Consider the following 21,230-nt stretch of genomic DNA (forward strand, 5'->3'; position numbering starts at 1 on the left):
TATGAAGTATTTGTTTAATAAGATTTTTGTTTAATAAGTGCACTCGCTCAACTTTCTTACTTACAGTTCTCAAGGATCTAAATTTTAACCTATAAATTTTATCATACTCCAAGTTTGTAAAAACGTAATTTACTCTGAATAAACTCAACTACAAAGCTTATATTGCTAGTAATAATAGGGCTTAAAATTAAAAATGAAGGTATAATAAAATGAATCTTATCTAGTAAATTTAAATAATTTATACTTATTAATCGAAGCTTTTGCTTAGGAGGCAGCGGATATTTTTAATTCGGAAATGTAGACATTGGTCAATCTTTAGCAAATTATTTTCTTTATTTGTTAATTGGATTTTAAATTGAATTTTTCCTGCTCCTTCTTCTACACAACTGAATAGTAATATTATTTACTTAAATAATCAACTAATTCTCCACTTTTTAAAAATGCATTTAGAAACATGCTATTATTAATATAATATTACATACTTACTTGTCCTGGATGAAGTTACTTTGAAACAAATGATAAGGATAAAAAGGCTACGTAGATAGAAAAAAGTGCCAAATAAAAAGAAATGAATAAAATAAATTAATTCCAAAGTGTTTATTAAAATAATTATTGCGGCACAAACATGTTTTAAATCATAATTTTTAAACAAAGACATATAAATCTTAGGAAGCTCAAATATTTACAAATTTAAAAAACATTCCAAATGCATAATAAACTGAAGTTTCAAATTTCATGATTTATTATTCAGGTAAAAAGTAACCTTGACAGTTGATAGCAATACTTAGGCAATTTAGAAAAGGAATTTGTAAGGAGTCAGGTAAAGTAACATACAACTAAATTTTATTTATTTATTATTTTAAATTATTTCAAAATATATATACATGTAAATATTTTTGGTTTATTTAATCATGGAACAATATGGCTTTATATTTTAAATATCTCTGTCTAGTCAATATTACTCTTCCCTTCTTTTAAGAAAAGCTATTTACAATTTAGGCAATAAGTGGCTCACAACCAATTGAGAGAAGGCAGTTACTAAAAAAAAATTATTGTAGTCAAAACCAATTAGTTTAGTCGAAAACAAAATTAAAAAAGACAATATTTACAAAGAAAAAAATCGGAAGTGTTAACAAGTAAAAAAATTATTTTAATTCTTTTCTAAATCTGATATCCAATTCTGAATTCTGGTAACTAATTAATATAACTAATTTTATATAATGAATCACTAAATTGACAGTAAAAATAAAGCATTATGGTTTTACAGAATAGAAATGACGTCGCACGTAAAGGTAAATTATATTTTTTGAGCAAATAAATTGTAATTTATTTGTTTAAATTTAAAATATTAAATTGGAAGGCATTAGTAATCACATGCTGCATTATGCTTTATATTTTCAAATGTTTCCTTTAATTTAGGATTTTTTCAATAACTATTCATTATTATATTTGTGTAGATGGTGTTTTGTGCACTTCCGCAATTTCCACGTGTGTTGGTGAAGCTGGTTCCACTGTTCCATCATCTTCGCAAACTTTTAAACCTATTGTAGCACCAATTTTTGCGCTGGCTTGCCTAAATGTATCCGAGAGTTTCTCCTGTAGACATGAACGAACAAGACAGGTTCTCATTACATTTTGAAATGGTAAGTAGGATCTTGTGAAACTTTTCTTTTGTCTTGTTTTTATGCCCTACAACAGATCAATTTACCTGGACAACGTTAATGCACATTGATGTTAAAGCCAAACCAAAAGCTAAGTAAACAATTGATGCCATCATGTACATTTGATTCTGTAACAAAAAATTAAAAATTCTGGTAAAAAAACCTTGGCTTTCTCTTTCTCCAATTGCAATGTTAAGCATTGACAAATTTTCTTCCACTAAGTTTGGGTCAATGTGGTGGTGGGAAAGGGCTCAAGGATGATCGTTGGGCCCTCTAAGTAAATAAGCATTTAAAACCATTAGCGATGATCTGGTAGCTTTTCCAAACGCCTCTCTCCACCCACTTCAATATCATGGCGGGGATGAGCTAACTTATTCTAGTGACTGAAAAGTCAACCAAATTCTGTGTCTTTGCAGAACAAAAGTTTAGCTGAGTTAGTTTACTGCCTATTTATTGCAGGTCATTGCCATTCGAAGAAACATCTTCATAGGGTAGTATTAGCACCATATTAAACATAGGGTAGGACTGCGTAGGAAATGTGTACAGAAAAATAAAACCTTGTTCAACTCCTTGAAAGAAATGTGTGCATCAGGCTTGTCACAGTTTCTTAGTGAATGGCACTTTCAACTTTGAACCTTATGGGTCGAAATTATAGAGTCCTCTGCTTTGGCAGAATTATGTGACTTCCGTCCTTTGTACAGCTTGCAGTGGTCTCGGTTCTTTTCACGTTGGGATAAGATGTTATTGTGTGGATTCATAGACGATACCAGCTGAAGAACTTAAACATAATTTAAACTCAATTTCGGAAATTAGTTATTTCGGAAATAATTTAATTTCGGAGGTATTGAGCACAAAACTTTTCCTTGCGAGAGCAGGAGAAGATGGCTAAAAAGGAAATAGTATTTGAGTTGAATAGATGAATCTATTAGTTTGAAACCGACGCATAAACGCCGTTTCCTAATACCTAGGATAGATTCTCATCACTTTTATTTCCAGAGTACTCTGAGCAATTCAAAAAAGCGATATAATAATGCATTAAAAAAGCTGAGTGACAGTTCGAGATTGGACTTCTTTTTGCAAACACGGTTTGATCAATAAAATAACGGCCAGTGCCTTCTAATTCTGGGTCACAAAATTAAGCTTTGATAGACTTGAGTCAACACTCAATTACTATTTTTAACCTTAATTTCATATAAATAATTTGTTCTTACAAATATCAACTTACAGCCGGTACTAAATCACCAAATCCAATTGTCGACATGGAGATGAAAACAAAGTAAAAAGCATCAAAAAATGTCCAATCAGTTTCCCAAATATAGAATACCGCTGCACCCATAAAGATGTAAATGAGCAGTATTACTATGGCTACAGTGATTGGTAGGTTGAATTCATCGTCAACAGCAAATGCGGAAAGCGCTGGTGTTGAGGGTGCATCACCTGGTGAAGCTGGTGTCATCGGAGGTACTTGATTGCCACCTTCAGGGTTGTCCGATTGCATTTGACTTGGACGTCGTAATAGGGCCATATCGTAAACCATTTGTACACCTTTCATCACTTCCTGTGATAAAAGACTCAATAATTACATTACTACGAACTATTAAGTGTAAAAATATTTGTTCTCATTAGGAACCATTATGATCCGTACAATTGTTTGTTGTTACATAATTGAAGTTTTCAGAAATGAATGGAGTATATCAGAAAAAATGGAATATCAGTAATTTAGGACTTGAAATTTCGTTTAAATGCTATTAGGGGAGACCGACCAAAAAACTCATTTTACTGCATTTTCATTTTTTGTTAGTTTTATTATTTATTGTTTGTGATTTCCCTAATTCGATGAGCAATGGGTTCTAAGCTGTTGGTAAGCGCCAGCATTAGCTATTTAGAAGTTATAGTAGACTCTACAAGACGTGATAACTGGGTGCCTGCGAAGAATGAACATGCAGCAAGTCGGCTATTTAGTTGACTATTGCGGTTTTATAAAGCGAAATATGAATACCTTTCAAACCAATCAAAAGAAAGCGCTTTAACAGGGATGGAAGTATCCTGTTCGGAGGATGAAATTTTAAATTATTCGTAGTGATATTAGTGAAGGAGACAAACGAGCTTTAGTAAATTTTACGGCCTGTGCACTGTGGACCAAAGTCATAAAAATAAAATAGGTTATATTAACTGCTAAGAGCATATCCTTAGCTAATTGTCCTAATTCGTGAAGGAAAATGTTCTAAACTCCTAGTTTTAAAAATTTATTTTAGAGGAAATCGAGGATAGCTTGGCAGAACTTTTCAATATTTCAGTCATGTTCTGTAATTCCTTAAGAATGCGGTTTTTCTATCGGGTGTCTCTACATATTTTGCAGTTCTCTATCTCTTTTCTATTCTATTCTCTTCGTTCTGACATGCCTCGAAGTTTTTAGCCTTTAATAAGTTCATTGTACTCTTCGTCCTTCCAAGCCCTGACACAATGTTTTTTTTCTTGTTCATGTTGGTGAAGTGTTATGCCCCTTATGCGTAGAATGCATCTCGTACAAAGCTTGCCACTCTTTCACATCTAGAATTTTTGAATGTTTGAGACCATAATCGTCTGCTCAATTTTCGCTTTTTTACCGACATCTCTTTTTGCTGCTGTAACAACTATTACTTTTCCATAAATACTTATGTGCCCGGCACCCATTGTGTGACACTGTTAATTGGCAAGTTAACTATATCTTCTATCACTTTATAAGCAATGAAATTTCAACAATTATACGTTTTATATATTTGTATAAAATTCTGTAAGAAAAAGCCTTGGGCATAAGTTGTTTTCCTCAGCTTAATAAATATTATTATATAATATCATACCTGAACCGGTGCCGTCCTCCTTACTTTCTTACAACTTCCTGTATAATACACGCGTCTTACAAATGCCCATAAAAATTTTATGCTCCTGGTAAATAGTTTTCCAAAATCGGCTAGTAAAAGAAGGAACAATGGTATGCCAATGATGGAATAGGCAATCGTCAATGCTCTACCTGTGGTCGTCACTGGAGCTATGTGACCATAACCTATTACAAAAAAAAAAAAAAAAAAATTACTATAGTCTCAATTAATTCTTTTGCAAGGGAAAGTATAGCATTCAAGTAAAATTCATGAAATTTTCCCGAATTATATTTAGATGAGTAGGATATTTCATCATTCACCTATTCCTAGGTTCTCGAAATAGTTATTAAACATTTATCCGTTTTTATGGCAATAGACAGCAAAGGTGGGCAGTTTTGTTTGCCGACTCTAACTAGAATGTCTTTGGTAAAGTTCGTTTGGATAATTCCTGAGATACAGATCGATTTGATAGTTGCCATTCCAGGAATTTGCTTCAAACTTGGGACTTTAGATAAGTATTTATTTAATGCATTTATATGTATTTATGTATTTATAATACTGAAAGTCTGTAACTCTAAAGTAATTTTGTTAAAAAAAAATATTTGAGAGATATTTATATTAACAGAACTTCGTGAATATTAGTATAATATTAGGCTTTTTGAAAAAGTTGTCTCATCAAAATAACTGGTCCCTATACTTAATAAGGTTCATGACATTAAAAGTTAAACTAAAGTAGAAAAACAAATTTAAGAAAAAATGACGTTTGTTTTTAGAATTTAGTATGATTCAGTCTATTTATGTAGAAAATGACTATTACTTTTGTGAAGGTTCTATTTTGAAGCTATTATTAGCAATATTAAAGGGAAAACCGTATTAGTAAAATAATTTAGATAAATCATGCTGCGTAACTATTGCGCATTGTTGGCTATTCCATAAATCTTAAAGTTAAAGGGGGAAAAGCGGATTTCTTAAATGAGTTCTAGCAATAAGTAAAATAATAAAGATTTTTAAAAAACTAATTAAGTAAAACACCTATTGTTGTAATTACTGTTAAACAGTAAATCACAGCATTAATGAAGCTCCATGATTTTCTGCCGCTATATGTTGTCATTCCGGCGTCAAATGCTTCATGCAATTGATTTTCAAATTCCATTAGTTTTCTTCTAGCTTTAGATTTCCATTCATCCTCCCTAAGATGGTGACTGCCACGCCAAAGTTCATCAATAAAATCACGTTTTACACGTTTAACACCACATTTATAAAAAGATTCAAAAGCACCTTCAACAAATTTAAAAACTAAAGCTCCTAGGCCGCAAAATATCATCATAATCACTAATTCACTTATACATCTATTGCGTAATTTTTTTAGCGTTTCCACTTCTTGAGGATATTCTTCTTTATATTTTTTAAATTTAAGTTTTGTGTCATGGAAAAACTGTGACCAAGAAGACCAGGTTGGAGGTGGTATTGATGGCTCTTCCTCTAGTAAATCTTTCTTTTCTGGTTGATCTTCTAGGTCTGTAATGATTTGGCTTTCCAATTCAGCAAGTATTTTACGCTCTGTCTGACTCACTAGGGCAGCGAATTCAGAGTTAAGATCAGCGTCATCTTTGATTGTATCTTCGGTTTTATCCTTAGACGTTTCTTCATCTTGTACATTTATCCGAGACCAATATGGGATCCAACGAGACCACCAGGAAACAGGCTCTACAGTTGTTGTGGTGCACCCTTGTTGCAGTAGTTCATATTTCTCTTCTTCTGTGGGAACAATTACAGCAGCTTCTTCTTCTTCTTCAGGTTCCTCTACACTACGCACAATTTCTTCTGGTTTTTCAATTTTTACTTTATTCCTCCTTCTCACTGTCTTTTTTGGTTTCTCTTCTTCAGAATTTCTCCTAACCGTTTCATCATCTTCAGAGCTAGCTTCAAGTTTTTCTCTAGGTGATGAATGACTTCTTTTCGCCTCCTGTTTGCGCCTTCTATGTCCTGTCGTAGGGCTTCTTCTTGGTGGCTTTTTAATTGGAGGTGTAGCCGGAGCAGGTTGCTGTCCAGCAGTATCCTGACCATTGTGTTCCTCTTCATCACTCATATCAACGGGTAAAATGTTGACACACTCACTAAAATTAATCAAACACCCACAGAAACAACAAAGCAACTCAACATGGACTGGCTAACTGTAGCGCTGTTTATTTTAAGTAGTAAAGAAAAAAAAAATTCTTGAAGTTTTAGGAGAAGGGGCTGCAACTCACGGTGATCAAACTGTCTGCATCGCCCTAAAAATAGTGCAGCGGCAGCGCGCAATGCGCATAATCGATAACGGCAAGTTAGTATCTAAAAACTGCCAATAGATAGCATCTGAGTTTTTTTAAAGCAACAGCTTTTATCACTGTTATCTTGACAATGTGCGCTCGTTTAAAGTAACCTGTTGAGTGTAATCAGTTTGAAATAACGTAGTGTTTAGTTTTATTTCTTTATGAGTTGCTTTAAATATTTCGTAACAAAAAAAAATTCATTAGGCAAAAATGTATTTAAAAGGATACATAGATACGTTTTAATTTTCAAAATTGTCTTGGATTTGTGAATAGTTAATTCTAGGTGCTCAGTTTTTGATAGAAGTTCATGTAGTGTGATTTCTGCTGTCCCTAAAATTGCTAGTTCAACTGTGATTCGAACTCTGCCTGAAGTAAGTAGTAACACTATAACAATCAATTCAATACTAAACATAGGTATACGTGTCTCATCCTAAGTGGATCAAAGTATAGTGTTTTGCAATACGAACCAGTTAAAATACATACTGGGATTAAATTGATTACCGAATAATAAAGCTCCTGTCGGTGATTTTTTATCCGACGCTTGTCTTTAATACTTTGTTAAATGTATCAAATAATTCGTTGGAAACTAAAGTGATTGTTTAATAAACATCTCATTACGATTTTAGCGTTAAATTTGAAAACTTGTAGTGATATTATTACTTGCTTCTGTGTTTAACAAGTGTATTCCACATAGTCGGCTTTATTTTTGTCGCATCTTCATGCCTCAGACACCCAATATCTCCTGGACATCTAGAAGTTAGTATTTTCTAAAACACCCACTTTTCCTGAAGGATGATTATTTTTGCTTTTTTATTTCGATATTTTCCTAATTCTTTGCGAGAACTCATTATTTCTAACGGCTTTTTTTGGCTCATTTTTTGAATAAGAAACATGGAATGTTAATAAATAAGACGCCACTACTGAGGGCGAATTAGTCGCCTTCGTCCACGACACCAAATAATTGTTAGTTGGACGAAAAGCCCATTTGAAAAAATAGACATTACTTTACTTTTTTTTGCTTTTATATTTAGTTCGTCGTCGGAGAAAAGTGGTGGAATACTCAGGATGAGTAATGACACTTTAGAAGAAAGCTCATATATCTTTCCCGAGATACTTCCTAAGTAAATTTTCTCAAAATTTCACTTTTAGAACCTACATACTTATATGAATAATAATAAAGTTTAAACATAATAGCTGGTATGTTTTTCGAGGAGTTCCGAAACCCTAAAAAACCATTCGAAAATTCGCAGTTCTAGTTATTTCATTGTGTTACCTAAAGATATTGACAATTACATTGACTTGAAGTCATTGTGCTCTCTATTCCCCGAACACCCTACTGTCTTTGTAGATAATTATTTTATCTATGTATTATTCGTACATTTTTAATATATGTTTGGAAAGGAAAAAAGTAAGTTTATTTTTATTCAACTCATATGATTTGATTTGCATTTTGAAATTTCCCATCAAAGCATTTTTTTATGAAATTGGTCTTTTAGCTGCATTTTTAATTCTCAGTGTTTGTAGAACTGTACATTTACTGAAATAGAGAAGTGCACAGACACATAGACTCCCATACTCCCTCCAAATCCAACCTACACCCTGAAATAAAAAATAACCTGAATAAATGTTTAAAATAAAACAGTGGAAGATTTACTTGTTCATATTATAACAGGAAATTTTGAGAAAATCTAAAAACCAAATTTTTTTTTCAGAAAAGTTGGTCAATGCGTGAAAGATTTTGGCAGCCAATTTGTTATGAGATATCGGTGAGATCCAAAGTGTAGGCTTAGTGTGATTTTTTTTTAACTCCACTTTAAGATGAAAAGACCTATTTTCTTATAATTAAAGAAATAATTATGATCAAAATGCATTACACTTGCAACTTTTAAATAGGATTTTGAAAAAAAACACGTGCGTGTTTTTTTATTTATTTATTTTAGAATATCGAATCCAGTGCCAAGTTACATTTCAAATGTAGAGTATCTCTCTATATTTTTAGCCTCCATTAAAATTTTGCTGGGACATCCCCAACTGTTGTAAGTTGTGGGGGAGGGCCAATGCACCCTCCTTAAGACAGAATAGAAATTAGAATGCAACCATTTCTCTTGAATTATATAAACAGAGTTTTATTAAGAACGTAAGCTAAATGAACACCTGGTCCCTATTCTGCAGAACTATTTGAATTCGCTGTAAACTTTAAATTTAGATGCTTATTAATAGGTTATTTTATTTATTTGAACTTTAGACCTATTGCGTTCGAAGAAATAATCATAAAAAAACAACTGAAAGCTCACTGTGGTTTTTGGCAAGAGAAATAAAAGGAAGAAAATATTCATCCCCTTTTTACAATGTGGTTTAAGTTTGCCCGATGTTGTTTGTGATAATTGTGTTAAACATGACTGCTGGCCTTCAATATTGTGTATCATAATGTAACCAAAATGACGGATCGATTAAAGAAATTTCATGTCCTCCTAAGAACACTGCAATGCAGAGCTGCGAACTTACTTCAATATCAATGGATTTGATTTATGCTGATCACAAATTTGGTGCGAACAGTGCTTTTTTATTTACAAAATTTACTCTTCTAATATTTATTGAAGCACATTTTGACTATTCGGTCCGACAAGTAAGCAAATGAATCTGGTAAGAATCCTCACACGACTGTCATTAATTTAAAACTTTACAGATTTAGGACAAAGTTTTCTTTGAATTGACATTCTTTGGATTTTAGTTTCACATTGAAATCGTGGTAACATTAACATTTGGGAAATATAAATCTGAATAAGTCACAAAAAATACTTGAGATGCTAGTTCAAATACTCCCATTTCTCCACAAAAATCTCTGAAAAAATCAATTTTGAAAAACTTTTAAGTTAAACTATAAGTCCTCAATAAAAATTGCGGAAAACTGGAAAAAATTATTGGAAAATCCGGACTATTTTCTTTCAACTCCAGAGAGAAAAAAAAATTATTTTACAATTCAGAAATAAAGAAAATGCGGCAAACTACATATATATAAATATAATCAAATAAATAAAGATGACAAAAAAACATAATAAAAATTGTTACACTTTAATTTACGCATTATTGTTCGGTTGTGATAATAAATTTCATTTATTTATTTTACTTGTCACCATTTTTCTTGTCTTTTGTATTTTCTTAAAAAGCAGATTGGAGTGATTCCAAACATTTTCAGCACTTTTTTTTTTTTTTGCTCATGCGGAAGAGGCCTCTCTGCTGTTAATTTGACTGTAAACTGAACTCATCAGAAATTTGTTAAAAGTGGTTATTCTTATTTGGTATATTTCCAGCGTGATTTCTTGTGTTGCTAAATTTTAAATTAGTTTTGCATTTAGTAGTAAACTTCATTGTCTTATAAATAAATAAATAAATAACTTTTAGCTGTTTTTACATCCTAAATGTTTCTACTTTGCTGCTTATGTTATTTATTTTAGGGAAAAAAAAACATTCAAAGATTATTGAAATTGATTACTAAAATGTCCGTCTTCCTGTCAGATTGTTTGTTCCAGTGTGAAGCAAAATGTTGCCATTTCTTATGTTTATCTCATGAAACTTGCTATTTAAATCCACATTTATTTCTAAAACAAGGATGACCCGTGGCCCTCAACTGGAACACGCATTGGGTGGGGCGAGTATCTAAAAAAAGGGGTTGGTTAAGCATCTCTCTAAAGTACCATCGCTAAGGAAGGACTCATATTTCTTGTGAAATGCTAAACCAGAATTGAATGTGTTGCTTAAGTTCTAGTTTGAAGAACATGGAGTGTCGGAAGTGCGAATTTCTCGAAGAGTTTTTTTTATGGTCGCCACTATTTTCTGGACAGCCTATCTAGTTATTGGTGTACTAAGCTCACACCTTAATAACTTAAACTTTTTTTGTAAAGATCTTTTAGGAAGGATCCGTAGAAAATTATTTATTAAAATCTAGCTCCGCTTCGCTTATGACAACGTATAATTCATTATATTCGTATATTATTTTCTTCAATAGTTACATGAATCCTTTATTAAATATTTTCTTACGTATGTGTTCCCTTCAATAGCGTACTGCTCCCCCCCCTTACATAATCGAAAAGTCAACTTAACAAGGGAATTTCTCTAGTTGTAAATAATAGGTTCGTGTAGAATTTTATTACAAAACTAAGGTACTAGATTTGTTGTGAATGTATACCAGATTTTAAACAAATTCATTGACATTTGACAAATGACATTTTTAATTAAATTGAGAATTAGGATTAAATTAAATCTACCTTTTATACTTCGTAAGTTGTGTTGTTGCGAGCTGTTCTTTTATTTATTTGATAATAAACCTAAATATTATAACAGAATTATCAAACGAAAGAGCGTAAATCAGTAATTAAAAGAAAAAAAAGTTAATAGATTGCTTATAAATATAACTAAATAGTTTAATAATTTTTAAATTAATTCATGATCATTCACTTTATTTTTTGCCATTAAAAATATCGAATATCAAGTATAGTGCCCTTTATTATATTTAATAGAAAATGTTTATTATGTGTTGTAGAAATTATGGTATGAATGTACACGTACGATTTTCCTGAAATGACAAACTTTTGTTGTCTTGTATGTATCAAATAGCTCAAAAATGTTCTGGGGAACAGCAGCCGGAGTCTATCGGGAGAGTCAAGAGATGTTCGTACAATGAAATGGAATCAGTGCACGATATTCCAAGTTAAAATGGTTGAAATGAAATGAGATCTAAGCTGAGGAACACTTGAGAAAAGGCCTGTAGAAGGGGATATTCTCATCTTTGCGGACAGCCAGGCTATACTAAAAGCATTGATAGTTTTTAAAACCACCTAAAAATCTTGTCGATGATTTCGAGTGAAAAAGTTTTACTTGAATTATGGCAAAACATGCTGAAATGGACAAATCAACTGGCTTAGAATGCAGCAGCCACTTCACACATGGTCCTGGTATGGAACATCGTGCGAACATTTTCTCAATTTTTTTTTTAAGAAAGAGCACTTTAGAAAACAACTCCAGGTAATTTACTTTATTGTATTATTTAAGCAAAAATTCTTCAAATAACCTTTAAGGAATTAATTGTTGTTTATTGTTGGGTGCTTCTTCTGAGGTACTAATTCTAATGTAGGCCAATCGATAGAACCCGAAATCACTTCTGAAATACGCTATAGAGAAAAAGAAGAGCATTGCTTCCTTAGGTGTAATTATAATTAGTTCTTGCATGATTCTACTGTTTTTAGTAGTAAAATTGTTTGGGATAAAACTAAAAAAAGTTCTTGTTTATGCAAAGGTGAGTAATTAATCAACTTTTACAAAGCATCCGCAAAAATTTCTTTCATGAGTAGTCTGAAGCTTTGTAATTTTTACAAAGCTGACATTGAGTATTTATCGGTAAACATTTCGGAGAACACGGATTCCAGCAGCTGAAAAACAGCTGAGAAGGATATGAGAGAGAAGATTACGGCTTTACCGAAAGTTTGTTAAACTTTTTTCTCGCCTTTCTTGATTTGGCTTCCAAAAATGATTTTCGTGAACTTTGACTAGTAGCTGCATTCACATTCTTTAGTCGGAAGAAAGGCTGGTACCGGCCCAGTTAGGTTGCAAGAGGTTGCTGGTTTACTTCCTCAGCCGGGACGAAAAAATGTCTTAAAATGATGTCCATTCAATTAATCATCCCATTCACTCAATCATCCAAATCAGAAGCCAAAAAAATGCACCACCTGAATTCATTTGCAGTTTTTATATTTATACATTTCTGATGGAGAAAGCTTTGCATTTCTGCTTGTTAACATTAAACAAATTTTGGATATCTTATCAGCATTCTTTCAACAATTTTTATAAATATAAATATATACAAACTAACCTATAGTAGTGAATATTGTCCCACAGAAGAATACTGAACTCCAAAAATCCCAAACGGGTTTATCTCCTTTTGACATTATATGGGTATCCTGTTTGAAATATTCCAATAGAACTCCTTCATATTCTCTAATCGCTTGCGTTGATCTCCCCAGCCATCTTTGTTCATCTTCATCACTTTCCATTGGGCTAAATTCACGGAAAAACTGTACGTACAAAGGAAAAGTTGAAATTATCAACGATACATGGTATTGTTATAAATAGATGGTTTGATAAACATCAAATTAATACACAATAGACCATTCGAATTTAGACACATAATAGTGTTCTAAACTTCCAATCTGTCCGTTTGGCAATTTTCAGTGTAAAGAATTGGGAAGAAAATTAAGTGATAACGAAATTTCAGATTGTTTTCGTCATTTGGTGCATTATTTTCTCTAAAAATAAAAACTAAGTGAGTAGTGATTTTTCTTCCTGTTGAAACGTAAACAAAAGATCGTCTTATAAACATTACTGTTAAATCTATTGTTTACTAATAGACGACGTCTTAATTTAAAACAGTTCCAAATCATTCCTGGTTAGATTTTTCTGGCTAGTTATAAATGTACAATTTTTTCTAATTTGATGAAGTCTTTCATCTAAAATTTCTGCGATGACGTAGGTGGCATATTTTTTTTAAATTCACTTATTTTTCATAAGAGAAAGTATTATGAATGTGCGGATTTTTCATTTTAGTTATTACTTTTTTGTAAGTACACATTATAGATTTCTTTGAGTACGAAAATGCATATCTGAGCAGTCTCTTTTTTTAAGTTGAGTTTTTTGAAAATGGCCTCTAAGAATTTTTTTTAAACTTTCCCTGCATTTGTCCTCTACATATTTTGGTTTAAACGTTATTTTCTAGAAAACGTTACTTAATATGGCTCTACACTCAAGTGCCATTTCAGTGTAATTTGTGGTTTTATCACTTGTATTTATGGACTCACAAATGTCTATCCAAAAGCCTGAGTTGGAAGAAGTGTCTATCTTTCGACTACATTAGATTTTGGAACCTTTGCCCGGGGAACATTGATTTAGTGATTCTAAAAGTTTATAACGTTAGGTTTCCTTCAACAGTCTCTTATTATTAATTTATTAGTTTTCAGAAAATTAACAATAGATCAGAGGATCAGCTAGGGTTGCCGTTGGCATTAGCGAAGCCTGAGGCAGATCGTAACAAAGCGGCTTATAAACTGGCAAATTCTATAATGCTCAAATAACTCTAATTCACGACATATTCATAAATTTAATTAATTTAATGAACATTTCACTAATTTAATTCTAATTCATTACCTTTGTCGTACATAAGTAGCATCCAGATCTAAAGCGATGTAAAAACCAGCCTACGAGGTATTTTAGGATTAAACTGGTAGCAATCTGTACCTGCCAGGTAAATACTTTATGTAAACAGGAACAGATAGATTTATATACATCCGAGTCTCTTACTAGAACCTCTTTAGGTAGGATGAGGATTATCTATTCTTTCGATAAATTTACTCCTCGAAGTGTAGACCATTGTTTTCTAAAACTTAGAAAGCCCAGCAATTCTGTGTCTTTCAAGAGAACCAGGTGTGGCGAATTTGATACCCTTGGAGGCCAAAACTCCAAATATCTTAGATATTACTAATTACTTTACTTGAAATTAGTAAAGTACTTGGAATAGGTTCTGTTTCTACATGGGTTGCATAGGCTTCCATTGAATAAAGTGATATAAGCAGGAAAATTAGCTACGTTCAGCAATACCTACATTCTTAGATTCACTTGTAGGTACAACCGCTGTCTGCGTGCAATCGACATGGTTACCAGGAGCTACTGAAGTATTCCACACGAACTTAAACCCAAACAAGCCGGGTGCCGATGTGGAAATATGTACTTTGTACATCGGGCTTCTGGATTAACTCTGAACTCTACCACACTCAGCTAAAACGAAAGAATTAAGTAAAATGATATTTGTATGAAGACGAAAAGGTTCCTGCTTAAATATCCGTCAAAACTTAATGACAGTTATATAAAAAATATTCCATCTATTTTTTTTTTCTGTTCTTAATTTTATCGGCCATTACTCGCTCAATAAGACTTCCGTTACAATTTGTATGTCTTGCCATCGATCCACTCCAAGAAGAGGTGAATCTGTTCAAAATCATGTGCTTAACGTCGATAACAAAAAGCTTTGTTAATGCCATTAATTGCGCAGTTCATAGCATGAAGATTTATTCTATAACGTTCTTTATACTACTAAAATGGCTGCCTATATTTTTACATCAATAATAGACTACCTCGCGGTGGTAAACTGCTGTTAATTCATCTGATGTCACTTTCTTATTATTTTAATTATCAAAGAATGTTCAATAATATGGCATGGTAGATTCACTTTCCAACCCCCGGATTTCCCTGTCATCTAACAGATTTGTTCCTTCATCCAGAAGTACTGGATGAAGTGCCACTGAATTAAAAGTAATAATCAGCCCTTAGACTGTGACAATTAATGCAAACAATTTTTCTGTTTTTCGTAGGTGGTGAAATCCGTCGAAATGACGGAGGAGGTTCTAAAACAATTCCACTTATCGTAAACTCATTAACCATACTTTATTAAACATCTTTCAATTCCAGTAAGTTATAAATTATTTTTCATTTCTTTTTTGTCTTTATTCATTAGTTTAAGCATTATAAATATTGAAACAAAAAATGATTAATCACAGAAAGAGTCCATTGTGCAGGAGTGCAGTGCCAAACAATCTGTTGGCAACGGTTACTTCTACTCATAAATACTTAGAATTTATTAGACATTGTTAACTAATTCGGATTTAAAATTCGAATCGTTAAATCCAATAATTTGATCAATGTTAATTTCCATTGCCTTTTCGTTTATTCCTAATTTTAGAAGTTATATTTCTTAAAATAGAGGAAGCATATTTTTGTGATTAGTCAGCTCAGACTATTGATTACGGCTGCAGTAGAAATTTAATACATGTTTATTAAGCTTAATACAGTGTTGATGATTTGTTAGATATTTTACTGAATTACTGTTTCTGGGTATTTGGGATTCAGTTTATTAAGTGAGGGATAAATTCCAGAAAAGCAATCATTTAATAATTATACACAAAAAACTTGGAAAAGCTTTATTTGTATTTAAAGATTGTTTTAATTCTGTTTCAGATGTTCTTTAAAAACATGAATTACCTACACGCAGGAGAGACTTATCGATTAAATATGATTTGATTATGGATAAAAAAAGCTCAAAAAGAAAGACGATTCTTGAGATTTTGATGTGTGAAGGGAGAAGTATTTCTTAGAAGACTAAGAAATATTCGTGAACAATTTGTTGGTAGTAAAGTAAGGAATTAATATTCGACGAAGATAATTTAGAGCGAAGGTTACATTAAACCCACTTTATAAAAGAGGTTGAATCAACTAAATGGGTTAGAGATGTTTTGAGATTGGAAGTCGGCTGAAGAACTAAATGAGGTTGAATAACTACAGCCCTGGGTATGCTGACTAGAATTGACATGAAAGATGGTGACTGTAGATCGTAAGCTCATCTTTTCTTTAAGTATTTATGTTTTTATTCCATCTTCATGTGTTTTAATAAAATGTAATATCAAATAGAGTTTAATTAAAAAACGTTGTGACCTTTCACCCAATTTGGAATTCCCATAGTTCTAATCAAGATATTTTCTCCATTCTTCGAATTTCCATACCATATATGATTGGGTATTGATACACATTTTAAAACCGTACGTTACCCTGAAACTACACTCAAAACTTTTAGAGGGAAGCATACTGCAGCCCAACTTCCAGAACTGTCCTAAAAGAAAATCCTAAACGTAAACACGAGGTTAAAAAAAAATTGTCATAACTAGTTACAAGAACTAGTGTAATGTAAGAAATTATTAAATAACCAAAATGTTTAATTTGAAGCAAGTTGGCGGACGAAAAGGTCTCTTTAATGGATTGGTTTACTTTTGCGATTTTTTTCGAAAAAGAGAGTTCCACTTAAACATTATGCTATTATGAGACTTAACTATGTCCTAATACAGCCTTCTAAAAAAAAAAAAAGATCCAATTTATCTAAAGGGGACGTAATATAAAAACAGCCTATGGGGACTAGAAATTTTATGGATGTTTATAGACATCAGGCTTGTTCATACATTTTATTTGTTTTTTGTTTGATTCTTCCTTTTTAATTTATTTTGTTAAAGATTTGTACAGGCAGTTCGCCTTGGAAAAGTTGTAAAACGTACAACAAGGAACTAATGAATTGACATCAGGCTTGAGTGGATTTGGAGATAACTGGATTATAGAAGTTTATTTTTTGCTATAGAACTTCAGAAAGTTATACGTACGTATATTTCCCTAAGATACGGAATAACAACAATAGTAATAAAAACTAACCTGCCTGATTTCTAATAGGACGTCCTTCCTGTGTTGGATAATATCTATTACATTCTTCTGTTCAGCTCTTCCTTCAATAGTGTGGAACAGGAAACCACCCAGCAAGGAGTATGCGGCAATAATTAGAAATAAGAATATATGTGTGAACCATTTCCTAGACAGAGCCCATACTTTGCCGTACATCCAGATTGATGCCTTCTCACCAACGCTAAGCCCAGATTTGGCCGATTTTAATGTAAAATCACGGAAACCTGTTGGTAAGAAAAAAAGAAAAATTAATATTTCGAAAAGTAAAGCTAGAAGAGATTATGAATATGGGAGAAAAAGAAAGATGCTAATCCATTCTGACGACTAATTTTTCTGTTTTTAAGACTTAAAAAGCCCTGTGAGATGTATTGTTTTGTGAACATTTCACTTGTTTGAATAAAATATTGAATTTTCGGCGGAAATAGTCGAACATGAAAAAGCACTGGAAACACATAATTGTTTATTCCATTTCGACAGCCTTGTCTAAAGCAGTCGTAAACTTCCACAATTAAGTTGAAAACAATTTGTTCAGTTATTCTTAGCTGGTTGCTTACGTATCTTCGTGTCCGCACGAAGCAGCGTCAACCGCTTACCGGAAGTATTTGTCAATTTTTGAGTTATTTATGTTCCCAGAAATCTTAACCAGTTTTCCCGACAAAATATGTAAGATAAAAAATTATTGCTTATTACATTACATAAACAATCTGCATCCAAATTTTAATAAATATTGCACAACTGCTTTCAAAAAAAATTAAACTGCGATATCTGTTCTTCATAGGTACCATTTTGATAAACGATTTTATTCAAATTTTAAATTATAATAATTTTTTTAATATTCCTAACAATATATAGCTGAGAAATCGTACATTGCTCTACTTAACATGTTTCGAGAGAACTATAATTTAGTAAGTATAATTATAAGAATTATAATTTTCAAGAAATGAAAATACAAAGATTCTTAGCAAAAATGGTAAAGAATGTGTTTTACACAACAACTCCACTAATACTCATTAACCTTCAGCCTATGTTTTAACCTCGAACTGTGATAATTTCAGAAATCATACTTGAAGGGAGACTAATTGTTGATTTCATTTCTTTAACTTTCTTTAAGGCTGGGTATTGTTCTATTCTTCTTTTGGAAGTGCGGTACTTAGTGTTACAAGGATTTGGTATTCCTCGGATAAACAGAATATGGGATTCTTATGTTTTCATCTCAAGTTGTGGCTAAAATATATGTAATAGGAGTCAGGAAAAAGTATTTTTTGTTAAGTTACTTCTACTCTTATAGTTTATATAAATACATTACTTTGTGAGATGAACCGTTGAGAGTAGCAGTAAAAGAAAGTCGTGGGGGTGTTCACATCAGATTATTTGTTCTTATTAATCTTTTGTTAATTAATTTATGTATTATTTTAATTAAAGTTTTACTTAGTCTTTTTAATTTTGTTAATTATATTGGCTTTTTACTGCGTGAAATATTAAACTGGATTGATTTAAAGTGTTCAAATGGTTGAGTGGATAGCTTTAATGAAATACTCTGATGTTTTATATATTATTTAGGAGGGGAATGCTTTTACATTTTTTTTAATACTGTGACTAATCCTGAAGACGAACTTAAGAGTAGAATAGAAATAGAATAGAAAAAAAATTTATTATTCTGGGACAATTGTCCCCTAAGAATAAATACAGGAACAAATAGAGGCCTTAACAGTTTGGCCTGTGATTATGACTTGCAGACGGCTATTGACGACCAAAAACTTACCATCCTTATACTCCTAGACTTCTCCAAAGCCTTTGATACCGTTGACCATCATATCCTGCTATCTAAACTACAATCCCTCTCTTTTTCCAATAGCACCCTCCGTTGGTTCCAATCCTTCCTGTCTAATCGTTCCCAATTCGTTGTCACTCCCGATAGTAATCCTTCTTCACTTCTTCCTTTGTCACGCGGTGTACCTCAAGGTTCTTCCCTATCTCCCACCCTCTTCTCAATTTACATCAATGACCTTCCTCTTTCCATCTCTCATTCCCAGTATCACCTCTATGCTGATGATTTTCAGATTTACCTATCCTTTTCCCCGTCGGATTTGTTTGAAGCTGTATTTAAACTTCAAGAAGACCTCAATAATATCTCAGCATGGGCCACGAACAATAAGCTTACCCTGAATGTAGAAAAGACCAAAGCTATTGTTATTGGCTCCAACCCACTCCTTAAATCATTGGCTCCTCTTTCTAATCTTTTCCTTTACAATACCCCAATAAAATATTGTTCCTCTGTGAAAAACCTTGATATCACTTTCGATCAAAACCTATCCTGGAAAAACCATGTTTCCCAAATGTAGGTACACGCGGAACTTGAACTGGAGGTCACCTTCTTGCAGGTTCGCTTAAAAATTACTACACACCGTACTAACCGCTGCCTCTTAAGAGTTTGCCCTTCTTTACCATTAATTTTAGAAGCTGCGATAGCAGAGTTACAGTCTATTTTAAAATAATGACACGATGTCATCCGAATTTGTCTTTTCTATGAGTTTCAACGCAGTCTACATTGTAATCGTTATCTTGTTGATCTAAGGGTTAAGTGAAAGTAAAAGTTGTGCATAAGAAGAAACTTTTTGTAAACTCTAAAAAGTACGTTTAAGGATTGAGAGGTACACAAAGAACAGATAGCTACACTCAGTGAATTGCATCCGTTTTTTTTTTCTTTTCTTTGAAAACTGTGCCAATAAAATTTCATTTAATTACATTGTCTATTTAGTTCTTATTCAACCTTTCCATTTCTATGTTTTAATGTTATTACATCCATTAAAATAAGTGCGTATATGTTCAATATTATCTGAGAATGAAAATACCAATACAATAATCTCCATGGATACCTATTACGGCATTTCGTTTTCATTGAAAGAAATATGGCTAGTAAGCACGCTATTAGGGTTCTAGTGAAATTTATTTTATGATTCATTGTTCAATATTTCATTTCCTTTATACTAGTGTTCAATAATTTTTGGATTTTTTAAAAAATTACTTATTAATAGTAATTAATAAGTCCTCCCTCACTCCAAATGACCTAAAATGAATTTTCCTTGGAAAATGTGTCAAATTAAAATTAAAGGTTTATGGTAAAGAGAGTAACAGCGACCCATACTTGTCAAATCTCATTAAAATCAATTTTCATGCAATTTTTTTAAAATCGCATGAATCGTTTGTGTCATTGTGTTGTTAGTTAAGCATGGTGATATTTGCACTCATCCTAAACGATTGTGGTAATCCTAGATATGAAATTTAAATGTCTCGAACTCCACTTTCCTTGTTACCACAAAAGATTTTGTTTTTGAACTGCTCAAAAAAGCGTGCAAAATAAGCGTTCTTAAATTGAAGAAGAGTAAAAACATGCGAGGCATGATTCCATAAACTCACAACCTAAATAATTATTTCCAAGACGTATCGATGTCAGTCTGAAGTGATGGTGAATCGGTACCGTCAAGGGAAAATATTTAGAAAAATTTTGATCTAAAATGGTATAATTTTTCTGTATTTCTTCATTTGAGAAATATAGATCACCGTCTCATATTTAACATATTACAGAACATCTTTAGTCTAAGAATGATCCTGGAGAAAGGTAAGGAAATTCAGCTGAACACCTACAATTTGTTCATAGTACCATAATTGGCTTACGATAGCATGAATAGAACCCAGCTTTACCAGACAATGGTAGACCTCAGCATTCCAGCTAAGTTAGTGCGCCTTGTTGGGATGACTATGTCTTCCGTCAACTCTGCTGTGCGAGTTCAGTCGGATATGTCCCAAAACTTCCAGGGCTCTAATTGAATGAAACAGGGTGACGCGTTGGCCTACTTATTGTTTAACCTAGCTTTGGAGTGGGTTATTAGAAAATCCGGAATAGAAACCACCGGAACTATATTACGTAAGTCTGTAGAACTTCTGGCGTATGCCGACGATGTCAACATTATAGGAAGATTTGTCGATGCTGTAAGATCTACTTTTATTGAGATAGAAAAGGCTGGCAGAAATATGGGCCTTCTTGTAAATAAAAATAAAACTAAGTTTCTCACTAATGA

At 32.4% G+C, this 21,230-nt stretch overlaps 1 protein-coding gene and 1 long non-coding RNA gene across 9 annotated transcripts in view; one reads left to right on the plus strand and one right to left on the minus strand.

Annotated features, from left to right (window-relative positions):
• Positions 1–582: 582 nt before the first annotated feature.
• LOC141446465 (TWiK family of potassium channels protein 18) overlaps positions 583–21,230 on the minus strand; it is a 35,237-nt gene continuing 14,589 nt past the window's right edge. For 4 of the 5 annotated variants that reach the window (XM_074112934.1, XM_074112935.1, XM_074112936.1 and 1 more), the window contains exons 3-8: positions 17,125–17,375; positions 12,698–12,899; positions 4,502–4,704; positions 2,887–3,219; positions 1,709–1,789; positions 583–1,596 (exon numbers count right to left, since the gene is read on the minus strand). In XM_074112934.1, coding sequence (XP_073969035.1) covers positions 1,444–1,596; positions 1,709–1,789; positions 2,887–3,219; positions 4,502–4,704; positions 12,698–12,899; positions 17,125–17,375 — 1,223 coding nt within the window. In that variant the 3' untranslated portion in view covers positions 583–1,443. Of the gene's footprint in view, positions 1,597–1,708; positions 1,790–2,886; positions 3,220–4,501; positions 4,705–5,551; positions 6,799–12,697; positions 12,900–17,124; positions 17,376–21,230 lie in introns of those variants that run through there. The other variant, XM_074112933.1, reaches the window with a different exon arrangement.
• LOC141446490 (uncharacterized) lies at positions 1,514–19,897 on the plus strand. Of its 4 annotated transcripts, XR_012453744.1 has the most exons (7): positions 6,919–7,202; positions 8,544–8,597; positions 11,446–11,853; positions 15,246–15,341; positions 15,889–16,261; positions 16,932–17,071; positions 17,143–19,897. It is a non-coding gene; the product is annotated as an uncharacterized lncRNA (long non-coding RNA). The 4 variants fall into 4 exon arrangements; XR_012453743.1 differs by lacking the exons at positions 6,919–7,202; positions 8,544–8,597 and adding an exon at positions 1,514–1,643; XR_012453741.1 differs by lacking the exon at positions 8,544–8,597.

Source organism: Rhodnius prolixus, unplaced genomic scaffold (assembly GCF_049639745.1).
Source record: "Rhodnius prolixus isolate KJV_2025 unplaced genomic scaffold, Rpr scaffold_7, whole genome shotgun sequence".
Lineage (NCBI taxonomy): Eukaryota > Metazoa > Arthropoda > Insecta > Hemiptera > Reduviidae > Rhodnius > Rhodnius prolixus.